General features: G+C 47.4%; 2 protein-coding genes across 2 annotated transcripts in view; one reads left to right on the forward strand and one right to left on the reverse strand.

Moving 5' to 3' along the window:
• The window catches only part of dclre1c (DNA cross-link repair 1C, PSO2 homolog (S. cerevisiae)), a 39,784-nt gene extending 37,846 nt beyond the window's left edge, over positions 1 to 1,938 (forward strand). Inside the window, 1 exon segment of the mRNA XM_052033632.1 lies at positions 552 to 1,938. Coding sequence (XP_051889592.1) covers positions 552 to 1,504 — 953 coding nt within the window. The 3' untranslated portion in view covers positions 1,505 to 1,938.
• A 2,270-nt stretch (positions 1,939 to 4,208) lies between these two features.
• The window catches only part of LOC127580536 (histone-lysine N-methyltransferase SUV39H2-like), a 37,453-nt gene continuing 26,608 nt past the window's right edge, over positions 4,209 to 15,053 (reverse strand). The window contains 2 exon segments of the mRNA XM_052034124.1: positions 4,209 to 7,722; positions 12,023 to 12,152. Coding sequence (XP_051890084.1) covers positions 7,610 to 7,722; positions 12,023 to 12,152 — 243 coding nt within the window. The 3' untranslated portion in view covers positions 4,209 to 7,609.

The following is a 15,053-nucleotide window of genomic DNA, read 5'->3' on the forward strand; positions in this document are numbered from 1 at the left end:
GTCAGGATAATGGAAGGTTTAAGGTTGGGCTTCCAATTCACTACTTGTTTCAAGTTCTCTCATGAAAAAGCTTGTGACCATCCAGTTGTTCCATAGCCCCCCACTGGCTCTCCCCCACCCATATAATTTAAGGGATAAAACACTGGACAACACTGAAGAAAAACTACACTGTTCTTTGAAGAAGGTCCAAGGGCACTGAATGCACACGGTCCTTTTCGCAGGGTTGATGAATCAGGAACTAGAGGGTAGAAGTTTAAGCTGAGAGGGGAAAGATTTAATAGGAACCTGAGAGGCAACTTTTTCATGCAGAAGGTGGTCTGTATGTGGAACGAGCTGCCAGAGGAAGTGGTTGAGGCAGGTACAATAACAACTTTTAAAAGCCAGTTGCACAGGTACATGGATTGGAAAGGTTTAGAAGGACATGGGTCAAATGCTTTCAGATGGGACTAGCTTGGATGGGGTATCTTGGTTGGCATAGACCTGTTGGGCCGAAGGGGCCTATTTCTGTGCTGTATGACTCCATGAATATAAAGCTGTTTCTCTTTAAACAGATGCATACTACCAGGACCTTTTTGATGACTGCCATCCAATTCCAGCGAAACGAATATTGTGTGCGCCATCACACTCACCGCCCACGGATGTCCCTGAGCACAATGTGAACGTGTTCACAGATGGTGCCAGCGAGCAGAATGTCTGCTTGAATCCAGAGTTCTTTGAGTGTGAAGAGTCAAATGACGAGGATGAAGATGAGGAGACCGATGAAGTTTACACAAAAGGGGATGCAAGTTCAACACACTGCAAAGAGTCCGCTAACCCCACAGAGCAGCACGACACGGGAACAGCAGACTGCGAGACAGAGACGCCTCCCTGGTGCTCGTTTTTCAAGCAGGAGCCAGTTTCGATATCCGAAACAGACGAGGATTCAGAAAACGTTAGGGAACAAGAGGTTGGTCCACACTCTCCCAAACTCTTCAGCGATTCCGAAGATGGAGATTCCACCCACTTGCCCTCTCAAAGTTCATCCCAATCAACCCACATCACAGAACAAGGCAGTCAAGGCAGCTGCTTCGAAACAGAACCTGCTCAGACCCCAGAAAACAGGGTGTGTTCAGTGAAGTTCACAAACAGCAAGGACAAAGCAACATCGAACTTGACAATGGGACTAGAGAAAAGCAGAACTGAGGAACCTCTGCAGAACAACGAACTTCATTCAGGTCACCCATCAGGCACTCAATGCAGTTCCCCCACAGTGCTAAGTATTAACATTAAGGATGCAGCAGCAGAGCTCTTGAATACAAATACTACCTCTCACCTCCCAGAAGAACAAAATTCAATTTCTGGTTTTCAATCTGACTCTCAAACCTCCTCTGAGTTTGAAATACCGTCCACCCCAGACTGTGAGTTGCCACTGGCTGAAGAACTGAATGCCATTTACTGTAAGTTAGCTGCTGGAGAGGCTGTGAAAACAGAGAAACACAAACACACGAGTGGCCACAGATCGTAGTACTGAACCGCAGGCAGATCTGCTGCTGCTGGAGAGGATTGGAGCTACGGTGGAGGGGCTAATCGTGTTGACCCAGAAATTCAACCAAATGACCCTTGTCTCTCAGTGTTATGCAGTTTTATTTTAAATACTGTGTTTACTTTGGATTTATATACAGTCTGGGTTATTCACTCAGGAAATCAGCCGTTCAACATCTGTGCTGTAGGAACATAACATAAATAGGAGTAGGCCATTCAGCCCCTCGTGTCTGCTTCACCATTCCATTAGACTATGGCAGACCTTCTACCTCAGCACCACTCTCCTGCACCAATTCCGTATTGCTTCATTCCCTAAAGATCCAGAAAGCTCTCTATGGCCTGAATATACTCCACCCTTTTGGGGAGAGTTCTAAACACTCACCATCCCTGAGTGAAGAAATGTCTCATCTGTCTGCTCCTGCATATATCTCTCTCTCTCTCTCTCTCGCTCTCTCTCTCTCTCTCTCTCTCTCTCTCGCTCTCTCTCTCTCTCTCTCGCTCTCTCGCTCTCTCTCTCCTCTGCTGATTTCTGTCACACCTACACTAGGGGCAATTTACAGTGGCCAGTTACCTTACCAACCTGCACATCTTTGGGACATGGGAGGGAAGCAGACTATCTGGGGGAAACTTGCAGGAACAATGTGCAAACTCCACATAATGTGGCCGAGGTCAGGATTGAACTAGGGTCCTAGATTGCATTTTATCTTTCTGAATGAACCCTCCTCTACACATATGCACACCCCACCTGATCCTCAGACACTGTCCCAGCTCACCCACCCCTATCACCAGCTCCAATCTCATCTCCACCCAATGCCCAACGAGCTCAAAGCCTCTGACTGCGGGCTGTCCCATCCCACCCTTAATCTTTGACTTGTTCCTGGGTCTACAAGCCACAATTGGTCAAGGTCCAGTACCAAAGGTTACAAGTAGTTCACTATGCCCCATCTCAAGGTTCTGCTTTCCAATGACCTGTGCCTTTCTCTCAGAGTGGGATAGGAGGGGCAATCAGTGGGTTAAGAATTTGTAAAGGGGTTGTCTAAACCGACTACAATGGTTTCCTTCATCACCATTTCCTATATTTATATAAATAAAATCTTGGACACATTGTCATTGCTCAGTCATTGGGTCCATTCTGAGTTCTCCCACTGTCTTGGGCCTGGAGGATGGGAAGAGGATCCACCCTGGGCCACATACCTACTTAAAGAAACATCTCATCTTTTGTTTTCTTACAGCATAAGATGCCATTCGGCCCATTCACGCACTATCTACTCTCCTCTCCCATATGCATCCAACAGCCACCTACACTAGGGGCAATTTAGTGTCCAATTAACCTACCATTAGGGTGTGGGAGAGGAAACTGACATCACCCAGAATTAGCCCCAATACATCACGGGCACATCCCGCCCCACCATCGGGAGTATCTACAGGAGGTGCTGCCTCAAGAAGGCAACATCCATCATCAAAGATCCCCACCATCCGGGCCATGCCATCTCGCAGCTCCCATCGGGCAGGAGGTACAGAAGCCTGAAGTCCCCACACCACCACGTTCAGGAACAGCTACTTCCCTTCAACCATTTGGTTCTTGAACCGACCGGCACAACCCTGATCACTGCCTCAGTACAGCAACACTATGACCACTTTGGACTGCAATGGACTTTCTTTAGTTCTAATTTTTTTTTGTGAACGCTGCTTATCTGATACTCTGTGCCTGTGATGCTGCTGCAAGTAAGTTTTTCATTGCACCTGTGCACACATGGACTTGTGCATCTGACAATAAACTCAACTTGACTTTGAGACACAGGCTGCAGATGCTGGAAATCTGGAGCAACAAGCAAACGGCTGCAGGAACTCAGCGGGTCAAGCAGCGTCTGTGGAGGGAGATGGACAGTCGACATTTCGGGTTGAGGACCTTCATTCCAGTCCTGATGAAGGGGGCTCAACCCAAAACTCAACCCGGGGGGGGGGGGGCTGGAGCCGCGAGGCAGCAGCTCCGCCAGTGGCGCCACCCCAGCTACGGTCTGCCGGAACCACAGACCTTCTGTCTCCAGGCTTCTAGTGTTCTTTCCAGGTTACGGAGTGGAACAATTATGTGAACCCAGACTGAACAACTGCTCCCAACTGCGGGTGAAAGGCGCAGGAAGCTGAGCAAAATGGACGTGGGGGAGGAACCCAGCTTGTGGACAGTGACAAAAAATGATGGCACCTTACCCCCCCCCTCCACTCTACCCCACCCCCTACCCTACCCCCACCTTACCCTCCACCCCTACCCTACCCCCACCTTACCCCACCCCCCCCTCTACCTAGCACCTGCCAGCTCTTTCTCCACCTCTTCATACTGGCTTCTCTCTATCTTTCCAGTCCAGGTGCAGGGTCTCGACCCGGAACGTCGACTGTCCACCTCCCTCCACAGACGCTGCCTGACCCGCTGAGTTCCTGCGGCATCTTGTGTGTTGCTCAAGATTTCAGCATCTGCGGTCTCCTGTGTCTCTGTAGGGACAGTAACTGGCTGGCTGTAGGAGCAGTGGGACTGTCAGTCAGGACTTTGCAAGGGGAAACTGGATGGTCACGTGCTATAAATAACTCTCAACCACTATGAAGAGGTATGGAACAGACTGGCTCGCTCTCCCAGGAACCAGCATGGACCTATGGGCCAAATGTCCTCCTTCCACACCACAGCAATCCCACACCACAGCAATCCCACACTCCCATTACTAAATCAGATGATAAAATTCACCTATCAGTCACCTACCTACAATTGCGTGCAATTCTGGTCACCTCACTATAGGAAGGATGTCGAGGCTTTAGAGAGGGTACAGAGGAAGTTTACTAGAATGCTGCCTGGATTAGAGGGCATGTGCTATCAGGAGAGGCCGGACAAACTTTGGCTCTTTTCTCTGGAGTGGCAGAGGCTGAGGGGTGATCTGTTGGAAGTGCATAAAATTATGTGGGGCATAGATAGGGTGGACAAGAAATATCTTTTTCCCATTATTGAGCGATCCAATACCAGAGGGCATGCATTTAAGGTGAGGAGGGGTAGGTTCAGAACAGACATGAGGGGTACGTTTTTAACTGAGAGAGTGGTGGATGCCTGGAATGAGTTGCCTGATAGGGTGGTGGAGGCAAAATCATTGGGGGCTTTTAAGAGAGGCTTGGATGGGCACATGAATGAGAGGAAAATGGAGGGACATGGGCATTCTGTAGATAGGAGGGATTAACTATGTTGGCACAACACTGTGGGCTGAAGGGCCTGTTCTGTGCTGTACTGTTCTATGTTCTATTAATCAGGGAGCCACAGATGATGCAGGGAACTATTCAATGATGCAGTACCAACCATGTACAAAGGTTCACTTGGCCCTGGCTTATCAGCAGAGAGTGATATCACATCGCACCTCAAGTTAAGCATGCTCCTAAATGGGACAGTGGTTATTTTGTACCTGTGTAGGTTTTTCATAGTTCTATCATAGACCCTTGACAGGAGTTTGTTGTCAGCAGCCAATGACTCCAGTGGCTGACATGCTTCAACTCTGTTACCTGCTTACGGCAATCTGCATCCTCAAGTTTGCATCCCATCGTGACCGGTGAGGTGAGGTCAGAAATGCTGAACCCAGCCAGTGCGGCTGTGGCCGGGGGCATACTCTGCAAGGTCACGACCACTACCACCCTGAGGCGGCAGCCTTGTCGTTGGGCCAGTTCCCACGGCAGCCGTTGGAGGACAGGGTCGAGGACAGGTCAGTGGCTGACCCACACCAAAGGGAAGATTAGCACAAAGAAAAGAGACCAATTTGAAACATTGACATTTATCGGTTTCTTTAAGCAAACATTCTACACCAATTTGCAATTCACAGCTCGGTACAAAGAGGTATACAAGACTTGAAACCATCCTACAAAAAAAAACTTTGCAAACTTATTTTCTCCATAGTGAGGTCTCATAACCCCTTCAAAGCAATCAGAGCTCCAAGTCATATTTGGACATCATCCTTTACCAGACACAGAATGGCCAATCTCCCTCTTGCTGACTGGCTCACTGGATTTATTCCCTACCAATCCTCCACCAGATTCCCACTCGAGCAACGACACTCAGTTCAAAAAGGAGAGAAGTTCAGGTGACTGTAGAGTTGGGGAGAGCAGCGGAGGGTAGAAATTTGCCTTCTGACTTGCTTGTTGAATGGGATTCTCAGCAAATCTTCAGGAGGGACTCTCCATGGGTTTCTCAGCCTCTCTGTCTGCCACAGGGGCATCCTAATTTGCTGCTTTACCAGCAAGTGCAATGAAACCTCCGATACTAAAGATGAGCATTCAAAGGGGGAAAAGTAATTGTTTGAACTGCATCATCAAAGAAGCCCTTAAACTCTGTCTTATCTCTCCCCACACTGATCACCGTTCAGCATCTCCTCAAAGGAAGATTGCTTCTGCCCAACAGGCTTTCTAGGCTAACAACACACATTAAAACAAAATAATTTACCCTGCAAACGTTGTTCTTCATCTTCAAGCATCAGGCTGGAAGTCTGTTCTTGGTTGCCAGTGTCTGGAAGGGGTCAAACATCGTTCACCTCAGAAACTCAGCTTTGTTGGAGACACTTTAGGAACATACATGCAACTCATTTAGCACCAAGTGGCTGGAGACAACATTTCTTTGCCAATGCCTCTTAGAAATTCCAAGTTTTATTCAAATTCAAGCTGCAAACTCAATATTACTGCTGTTTTAAAGAGGGCACTCCCCAAAGCACAACAGTTCCGAGATTTTTTTTTAAGAAAAAGCAAATACAAAAATAGAATCTTGCAATAAGGATAATTTGTCTTTCAATCAAAAATTGTAGGCAGAAACTTCAATGGGAGATTTATTGACCTGCCCTAGCTGTATGTTAAACCCTACATCCTGACAGCAATGGGCAAGACTTAAGAAAGAAAAGTCCCAGAGCTCTTGTTAACTGCTACACCCAATGGTTAAATGGCCCTCTCTTATTAAAATGTTGAAATTACTCTCCCACTCTCTCGAAAGAACTCATTCCATAATTGCATCTCCAGTCACCTGCTAGTAACCTTTCTGTTGCTGAGCCTTAATGTGCAGTAATGGATGCCATAAACATCGTAATTAATGCAGGATTCCATCTGCAATGGTGCCTGAATGTTCAGAATGCTCCATGAATATTTTCTGCACATTCTCTAAAAGGTATAAATAGGCCCAAAGGTATGATGGTCTCATAGCACTTACCTTTAAAGCAAGCTTGCAAAAGGTTAGCATGGAGTACTGTCTTAATAACTTAATAGCAATGTCTTAATAAAAGATTAATAACTTAACATTGGAGGCCTAATCTCAATTTGTTGCATTCAATTACTATGCACACACTGGGGGGGGGGGGGGGGGAGGAATTATCCTGAGTCCTTAAAGAGTCAAAAAGCAAGTATTTGCCTTGATGTGAAGAAATGTATTGCATCAAGGAAGGTTAAAGTGGTGCTAATTATTTGGCCATAACTGGAGGATAAACACACACCTTTTTTCACTGAACAATACATTTGAGATTTGGAGCACAGGTACTACCCAGGAATATTTGCACAACCTCTGCTGCATTGTAGAGGTCAGAGTACTCCTCTGCCAATAATTCAAACACATTCTACAAAGCAGCCCGATTAGCAACAACCAAATTTACTGACAAGTTAGCAAACTTGGATAGACATCTCCAAAAAAAAAATGAAAATGCTTTGAAGGCTTTAATGCAGAAGGATGCTGTTCCAAATCAAACCTGTGGGATTAAGAACAATACTCAAGTAGAGAATGCTCTTCTAAAACAGGTCACGCCTCAATGGGGACAAAGCAACCCAAGAAGCTGTTTTGGTGACCCACCTTGCAACAGATCACAAATAATATCAATTATCCAATGCAGTAAAATTTCTCCCAAAGAAATGATCTCACAGACCTGCTTTCAGCCTAGGATTAATGAGAATGCAACCTTCCTGCATGGTGCATACCAAACCTCTCTCTTCAAGTGTCATTATCCGAGAGCTCAGGTGACATGGAGAGATGGGATCCACATACTGTTAGTTTAAAACAGGCAAAAAAAAATACAAATTTCTTCCTCGTGGCCACAGGTCAGTTCATGAATCCTCGGCAGGACAAGGACCCACACTTGCATTCAATCCTGCGCTGTTTTTTGGTTGGCCCATTGACATCAGAGCTCTCAGTGATTGAAACATCACCCGAACCTGCCAGAAGAAAGAGAATGTTCGTTTTATTCCTGTTTCTCAGAACGAGCTTGCTGCTGGCTTTTACTGCCCAACACACTGGTAATTGGTTTACTATTGTCACATGTACCAAGATACAGTGAAAAGCTTTTGTCTGCGTGACACCCAGACAGATCATTCCGTACACAAGTACATCGAGGTAGTACAAAAAGAAAACAGAATGCAGAATGTAGTGTTACAGTTACAGAGAGAGTGTAGTGCAGGCAGACAAGGCAAAATTTCTTTATTAGTCACATGTATATCGAAACACACAGTGAAATGCATTTTTTGCATAGAGTGTTCTGGGGGCAGTCCACAAGTGTCGCCACGCTTCCGGCGCCAACATAGCATGCCCACAACTTCCTAACCCGTACGTCTTTGGAATGTGGGAGGAAACCGGAGCACCCGGAGGAAACCCACGCAGACACGGGGAGAACGTACAAACTCCTTACAGGCAGCGGCCGGAATTGAACCCGGGTCGCTGGCGCTGTAATAGCGTCACGCTAACCGCTGCACTACCGTGCCTGCCCTTAGGAATAGTAAAGGGAAAAAATAACTGGCGGGAATTGTCTGCAGGCCACCAAATAATAACATTACAGTGGCACAGGCAATAAACCAAGAAATAGATGTAGCAGAGGATGCGGAGAGTCTATAGGGAGATATAGATAGGTTGTGAGGGGGTAAAGGTCTGGGTGCAAGGGCCACAACGAGGTAGATTGAGATATCAAGAGTCATCATTCACATCTAGGAGGTGCATTCATGAGTCTTACAGTAGCGGGAAGTGGAGGTGCTGAGCTGCCTTCTTCAACCGCTGCAGTCCACGTGGTCTGGGTTGGCTTAGCCCTGTGCAATGCACACATGGAACTCTGTTGACACCAAGTTGGCACCTCGTCTCCGCTCCCTGCACGCCCGTTTCACTCCGCACTGAACGAGTCAATGGTAGAGTGAGGGAAATGCCAGGCCTCAGGGTGACACACTGCGCTGTTGACGGTGTACAGCATCTCACAGATGCCCAGTTCTGAGCTGCCAGATCGGTTCTATCCCACTGAGCATGACTGTGACGGCAACACATGATGACGGAGGACCTCAGGGTGAAGGGCACAGACAGAAGGAAAATCTTCTCCATAGCAGAGGTGTCCAAAACTGGAGGACAGAGGTTCAGAGTGTAAGTGGCTCACAGAGGATCCAAGGAAGAATTTTTTTTTTCACCCAGAGGGTTGTTGGAATCTGGGACACACTGCCTAAGGGGGTGGTGGAGGCAGAGACTCTCACAGCATTTAAGTAACATCTAGACAAGCTCTTGAATCACCAAGTCATATAAAGCTATGGACTGAGTGCTGGTAACTGGAACTAGTAGACTTAAGTACATGGTTGGCATGAACATGATGGGCTGAAGGGCCGTTTCTGTGCCGTATGACTTTATGAGGATTATCTCCTCAAGGACCAAGTCCTGCAGACAAAAGACAAACAGATGTTCCGTTGGGACAAGTGTGCATCACCCCAAGCTGTGTCCTCAACTTTAAGTGAGGCAACAATGGCTAACACGAGGGGGCATAATTTTAAGGTGATTGGAGGAAGGTATAAGGGGGGACGCCAGGGGTAAGTTTTTTTACACAGTGGTGGGTGCGTGGAACGCACTGCTGGCAGAGGTTGTGGGGGCAGATACATTAGGGACATTTAAGGGACTCTTAGATAGACACATGAATGATAGAGGAATGGGGGCTATGTGGGAAGGAAGGGTTAGATAGAGCAGGATAAAATGTTGGCACAACATCGTGGGCTGAAGGGCCTGTATTGTGCTGTAATGTTCTACGTTCTAGTACAAGACGTTGGTGAGGCCGCATTTGGAATATTGTGTTCAGTTTTGGTCACCCTGCTGTAGGAAAGATGCCATTAAGCTGGAAAGAATACAGGGGAGATTTACGAGGATGGTTCTGGGTCTTGAGGGACTGAGTTATAGAGAGAGGTTGGGACTTTATTTATTGGAGCATAGGAGACTGAGGGGTGATCTAATAGAGGTGTATAAAATCATGAGGGGCATAGACAGGGTGAATGCGTACAGTCTTTTTCCCAGGGTTGGGGAATAAAGAACTAGAGGGCAAAGGTTTAAGGTGAGAGGGGAGAGATTTAATAGGAACCTGAGGGGCAAATTTTTTTTAGAAACACAGAGGGTGGTCCGTATATGGAACAAGCTGCCAGAGGAAGGTACATTAACAACATTTAAAAGGTATTTGGACAGGACACGTGGATAGGAAAGGTTTAGAGGGATATGGGCGAAATGCAGGCAAATGGGACTGGCTTAGATGGGAATCTTGGTCAGCATTGACCAGTTGGGCCGAAGGGCCTGTTTCCGTGATATATGACTAAGTCTTAAGACATGGGGGATGCTTTCCTTAAGAGCAGGCCAATCATGTTACAACCAGACAGAACACTAACTAGGACATATCTAAGGATGGATGTGCTGGCGTTGGAAAGGGTCCAGAGGAGGCTGATGAAATGATACCGGGGGTGAAAGGGTTAATGTACAATGAGTGTTTGATGTCCCTGGGCCTGCACTCGCTGGAGTTCAGAAGGATGGGGGCATCTCATTGAAACCTATGAATATTGAAAGACCTGGACAGAGTGGACGTGGAGAGCATGTTTCCAGTAGTGGGAGAGTCTAGGACCAGAGGGCACAGCCTCAGAATAAAGGGACGTCCCTTTAGAACAAAGATGAGGAGGAATTTCTTCAGCCAGTGGGTGGTGAATCTGTGGAATTCATTGCCACAGACGGCTGTGGAGGCCAAGTCATTGGGTATATTTAAAGCAGAGGTTGATAGGTCCTTGATTAGTGAGGGCATCAAAGGTTACGGGGAGAAGGCAGGAGAATGGGGTTGAGAGGGAAAAATAAATCAGCCATGATGGAATGCTGGAGCAGACTCGATGGGCTGAATGGCCTAATTCTGCTCCTATGTCGTATGGTCACAACTAAAGGACATGCTTGTAATCACATGACAGAAGAGATGTGACAGTGCTGGTGCAGGGGAAAGTGCAAAGAACATGGCTAGCCTGGGGCAGAGTCTTCAGCACAGAGGAGGCAGAGGTTCCTCCCGGATCATCGTGTTTTTCATCTAGATTCCAGCATCTGCAGTCCTTTATTTCTCAAGCAGAGGTTAGAGTTAGCCACGACACGGCAGGCAGGAATGTCCCATTTCCCTTGGCAGAAGGGTCATTGGGTTCAAAGACATGAGAGAGGGGTTGGGAAATTCCCCCCCCCCCCCCCCACCGACTACAATTTTGAAGGGGGGGGGGTGGGTGGAGTTGTAGATCTCATTGCCCAGAATTGAAGAAGGTTGAGACTCTCAAAGCATTTAAGAAGCGGCTGGAAGAGCCCTTGGCGAACTGTGAGCCGCAGGGTGACGGGCAGAGAGCTGGGATATGGGACTGACCTGCAGAACTGAGAGGATGGGCCGAACGGTCTTGTTTGGTGCTGCAAGTTTTTAGTGATTCGATCAGGTTGATGTTGGATGGGGTCCTGCTGCAGAAACCTGGTGTTAAAATGTTCAACAAGTGCCTGAGGGATTCAAAGATTGCCCTGAATGAAAATGTCAAGGCTGGAATAATGTCCCAAGGACGGCACAGGGGAGCAGCAGGTAGAGCCGCTGCCTCTCAGCCCCAGAGACCAGGGTTCAATCCTGATCCCCGGCGCTGTCTGTGTGGAGTTTGCACGCTCTCCCTTTGACCGCTTGGGTTTCCCCCGGGTGCTCCAGTTTCCTCCCACATCCCAACAACGTGCAGGGTGATAGGTTAATTGACTGCTGTACGTTGCCCCTAGCGTGTAGGGTAGTGGTGGAATCTGGGGACAGTCGATGGCAGTTTGGGGAGAATAAAATGGGATTGGTGTAAATGGGTGGTTTTTATTCCAAAGATCCGCAGTTGCTGCTCTGGGAACAGCGGAAAGAATCAAATAGAAACGACAGATGAGGATTCGAGCAACGGATAAACTAAGGCAGACCCCCAGTTCTGTACATGTACAAGCTCACAAGACAAGGGAGCAGAGGCAGGCCATTCGGCCCACCGAGTCTGCTCCAGGCACTTTACTGAGAAGCTCCTCTCAAAAGATAAACAAGAGATTGAAGTCGTTACCAAATAAAGGTTTTTGTAGTTTAATAATTCTAAAGCAAGGAACACGTTCTAGCCAGCTCACAAAGATCCTTTAAAAACACAAACATCTTTGCATTTGAAGCTGACTACCCCACTTTCCTTCATACAGCGACACACAGCGTAGTAGACAAAGACTTACCCTTCATTTGATAGTCAAACGTAAGCTCTTCACCAGCCTTGATGGCACGTGTCGAGAATAGTGCAATTCTCGGGAGACGGGTGTCCAAACTATCGATAAAAACATTGTAAACTTGAAGATTGGGATCACACTGTGGGAGAGAGAACCGAATTTGAATCCAGCTTGTGAAATTAACTGCATCCCCTTTTGACTCAATTAAAAAAAAATTCAAAGCACTAAATAACAAACTTCTACAGATGTTCTGTTGAAAGTATCCTGACTGGTCTGGTATGGGAATGTGCAGGAACGCAAGAAGCTGCAGAGAGTAGTGGACTCTGCCCAATACATCACGGGCACATCCCTCCCCACCATCGGGAGTATCTACAGGAGGCGCTGCCTCAAGAAGGCAACATCCATCATCAAGGATCCCCACCATCCGGGCCGTACCATCTTCTCACAGCTCCTGTCGGGCAGGAGGTACAGAAGCCTGAAGTCCCCACACCCCCAGGTTCAGGAACAACCATTCGGTTCTTGAACCAACCGGCACAACCTTAATCACTACCTCAGTATAGCAACACTGGGACAACTTTGGATTTTGTTTTTTTTTGTTCTAATTGTGTTCTTGTATAATTTATGTTTTTCTTGTGAATGCTGCTTATCTGATGCTCTGTGCCTGTGATGCTGCTGCAAGTAAGTTTTTCATTGCACCTGTGCACACATGGACTTGTGCATCTGACAGTAAACTCGCCTTTGACTTTAACATTCAAGATCAGGGCACTTGGATTGTTACAACACAGGACTGTCGATGTGGGGAGGAAACTCTCCTTATCACTCGCGGGCATATTGTGCACTGGATCAACGAGTGGCTGAGTGGCAGTTTCCACCAATCAGTTAACAACAGAATAATTTTGGAATTGGTGCACCGTGCACAGCCCAGTATATTACAGAGTCTACAAAACCCCCCCCCACCCCCAAATTGGACCGCACTCTGTCCCCAACCCTACAACCAATCTTCTCTTTCAGTTACTGATTTCCACCCCTTTAAGATTGTTTTCCAGAGTCTCTGGCTGCAGTGAAGAATTTTTACCGTATTTAGACAGATGTTGGAAGGTGACAGGGAAGAAGAGAAAAAGGACCGAGCTTCAGAAATGTGGGATATAAGACTGGAATGTCAGAACATTTGCACAGTTCAACAACAGCTTCTTCCCCACTGCCATCAGGTCCTTGAATCCACCTGAACAACCCTAATTCTACCTCAGAATATATTTTCCCTCAACTTGCACTAATGTTGTTATGTTATTTTTATTTGGTATTGGTATTGGTTTATTATTGTCACTTGTACTGAGGTACGGTGAAAAGCCTGACTTACAAACCGATCGTGCAGGTCAATTCATTACACAGTGCAGTTACATTGAGTTAGTACAGAGTGCATTGATGTGGTACAGGTAAAAACAATAACAGTACAGAGTAAAGTGTCACAGCTACAGAGAAAGTGCAGTGCAATAAGCTGCAAGGTCACAACAAGGTAGATCATGAGGCCATAGTCCATCTCATTGTATATGGGAACCGTTCAATAGTCTTATCACAGTGGGGTAGAAGCTGTCCTTAAGTCTGGTGGTACGTGCCCTCAGGCACCTGTATCTTCTACCCGATGGAAGAGGAGAGAAGAGAGAATGTCCTGGGTGGGTGGGGTCTTTGATTATGCTGGCTGCTACACCAAGACAACGAGAGGTAAAGACAGAGTCCAAGGAGGGAAGGCTGGTGTCCGTGATGCACTGGGCTGTGTCCACAACTCTCCGCAGCTTCTTGAGGTCTTGGGCAGAGCAGTTGCCGTACCAAGCCATGATGCATCCAGATAGGATGCTTCCTATGGTGCATCGGTAAAAATTGGTGAGTGTCAAAGGGGACATGCCAAATTTGGGTGTGGAAGTTTATGATTAATTTATGTCAATTTAAATTTATGAAATTTAAGTTCGTCATATTTGTAACGTACTGTGCTGCGGCTGCAAAAAGCTCATTTTCAAGGCATTTATACCCTGGGTATCTATGTCTACGACAATAAACTTGAATTGAACTTGATCAGGTCCCTGAACTTGTGTTGGGATTCAGGGGAAGTGTGGAGGGAGAGTGCGATAGGACGGCAATTTCAACACCTCTTGCAAAAATACATCAGGCTGAGTTCCTCCAGCATTTTGCATGTTTTACATTAGGCTTTTGATGTGTAAGGGGTGCAGTTTTAACTGAGTCCCCATTTTACCAGTGTGGTACTTGCAGGAAGACACAATCTTTTTTTATTCCTTCAAGGGGTGTGGGCTTTGCAGGCTGAGGCAGCATTTAATTGCCCGCCCTAGTTGCCCTTGAGAAGGTGGTGGTGAGCTGCCTTCTTGAACTGCTGTAGTCCCTGAGGTGTGGGTGCACCCACAGTGTTATTAGGGAGGGAGTTCCAGGACTTTGACCCAGTGACGGTGAAGGAACGGCGAGATATTTCCAAGTCAAGACTGTGTGTGGCTCGGAGGGCAACTCCCAGGGGGTGGGGTCCCCGTGCTCCTGCTTCCCTTGTCCTTCTAGCTGGTAGAGCTGGTGGGTTTGGAAGGTGCTGTCTGAGGAGTCTCGGTGAGTCGCTGCAGTGCGTCCTGTAGATGGTACCGACTGCTGTTACTGTGTGTCGGTGGTGGGGTGAGTGAGTGGGTGTGGATGGGATGCCTATTTAGTGGTGTGGAGCTTCTCGAGTGTTGTTGAAGCTGCACTCACCCAGGCGAGTGGAGAGCGTTCCCTCACACTCCTGACTTGAGCCTTGTAGATGGTGGACAGGCTTTGGGGAGTTGAACACACCTCCTAACTCCCTCACCGCAGGATTCCCAGCCTCTGACCTGTTCTTGTAGCCACACTGTGTATATGGCCGCTCCAGTTCAGTTTCAGGTCAGTGGTAACCCCCAGGATACTGATGGTGGGGGATTCAGTGAAGGTGATGCCACTGAATGTCAGGGGGTGACGGCCAGTTTTCTCTGGTTGGATATCGTCATTGCCTGGGACACGTGTGGCGCGGATGTTA

The sequence above is a fragment of the Pristis pectinata genome, chromosome 19, assembly GCF_009764475.1.
Source record: "Pristis pectinata isolate sPriPec2 chromosome 19, sPriPec2.1.pri, whole genome shotgun sequence".
NCBI lineage: Eukaryota > Metazoa > Chordata > Chondrichthyes > Rhinopristiformes > Pristidae > Pristis > Pristis pectinata.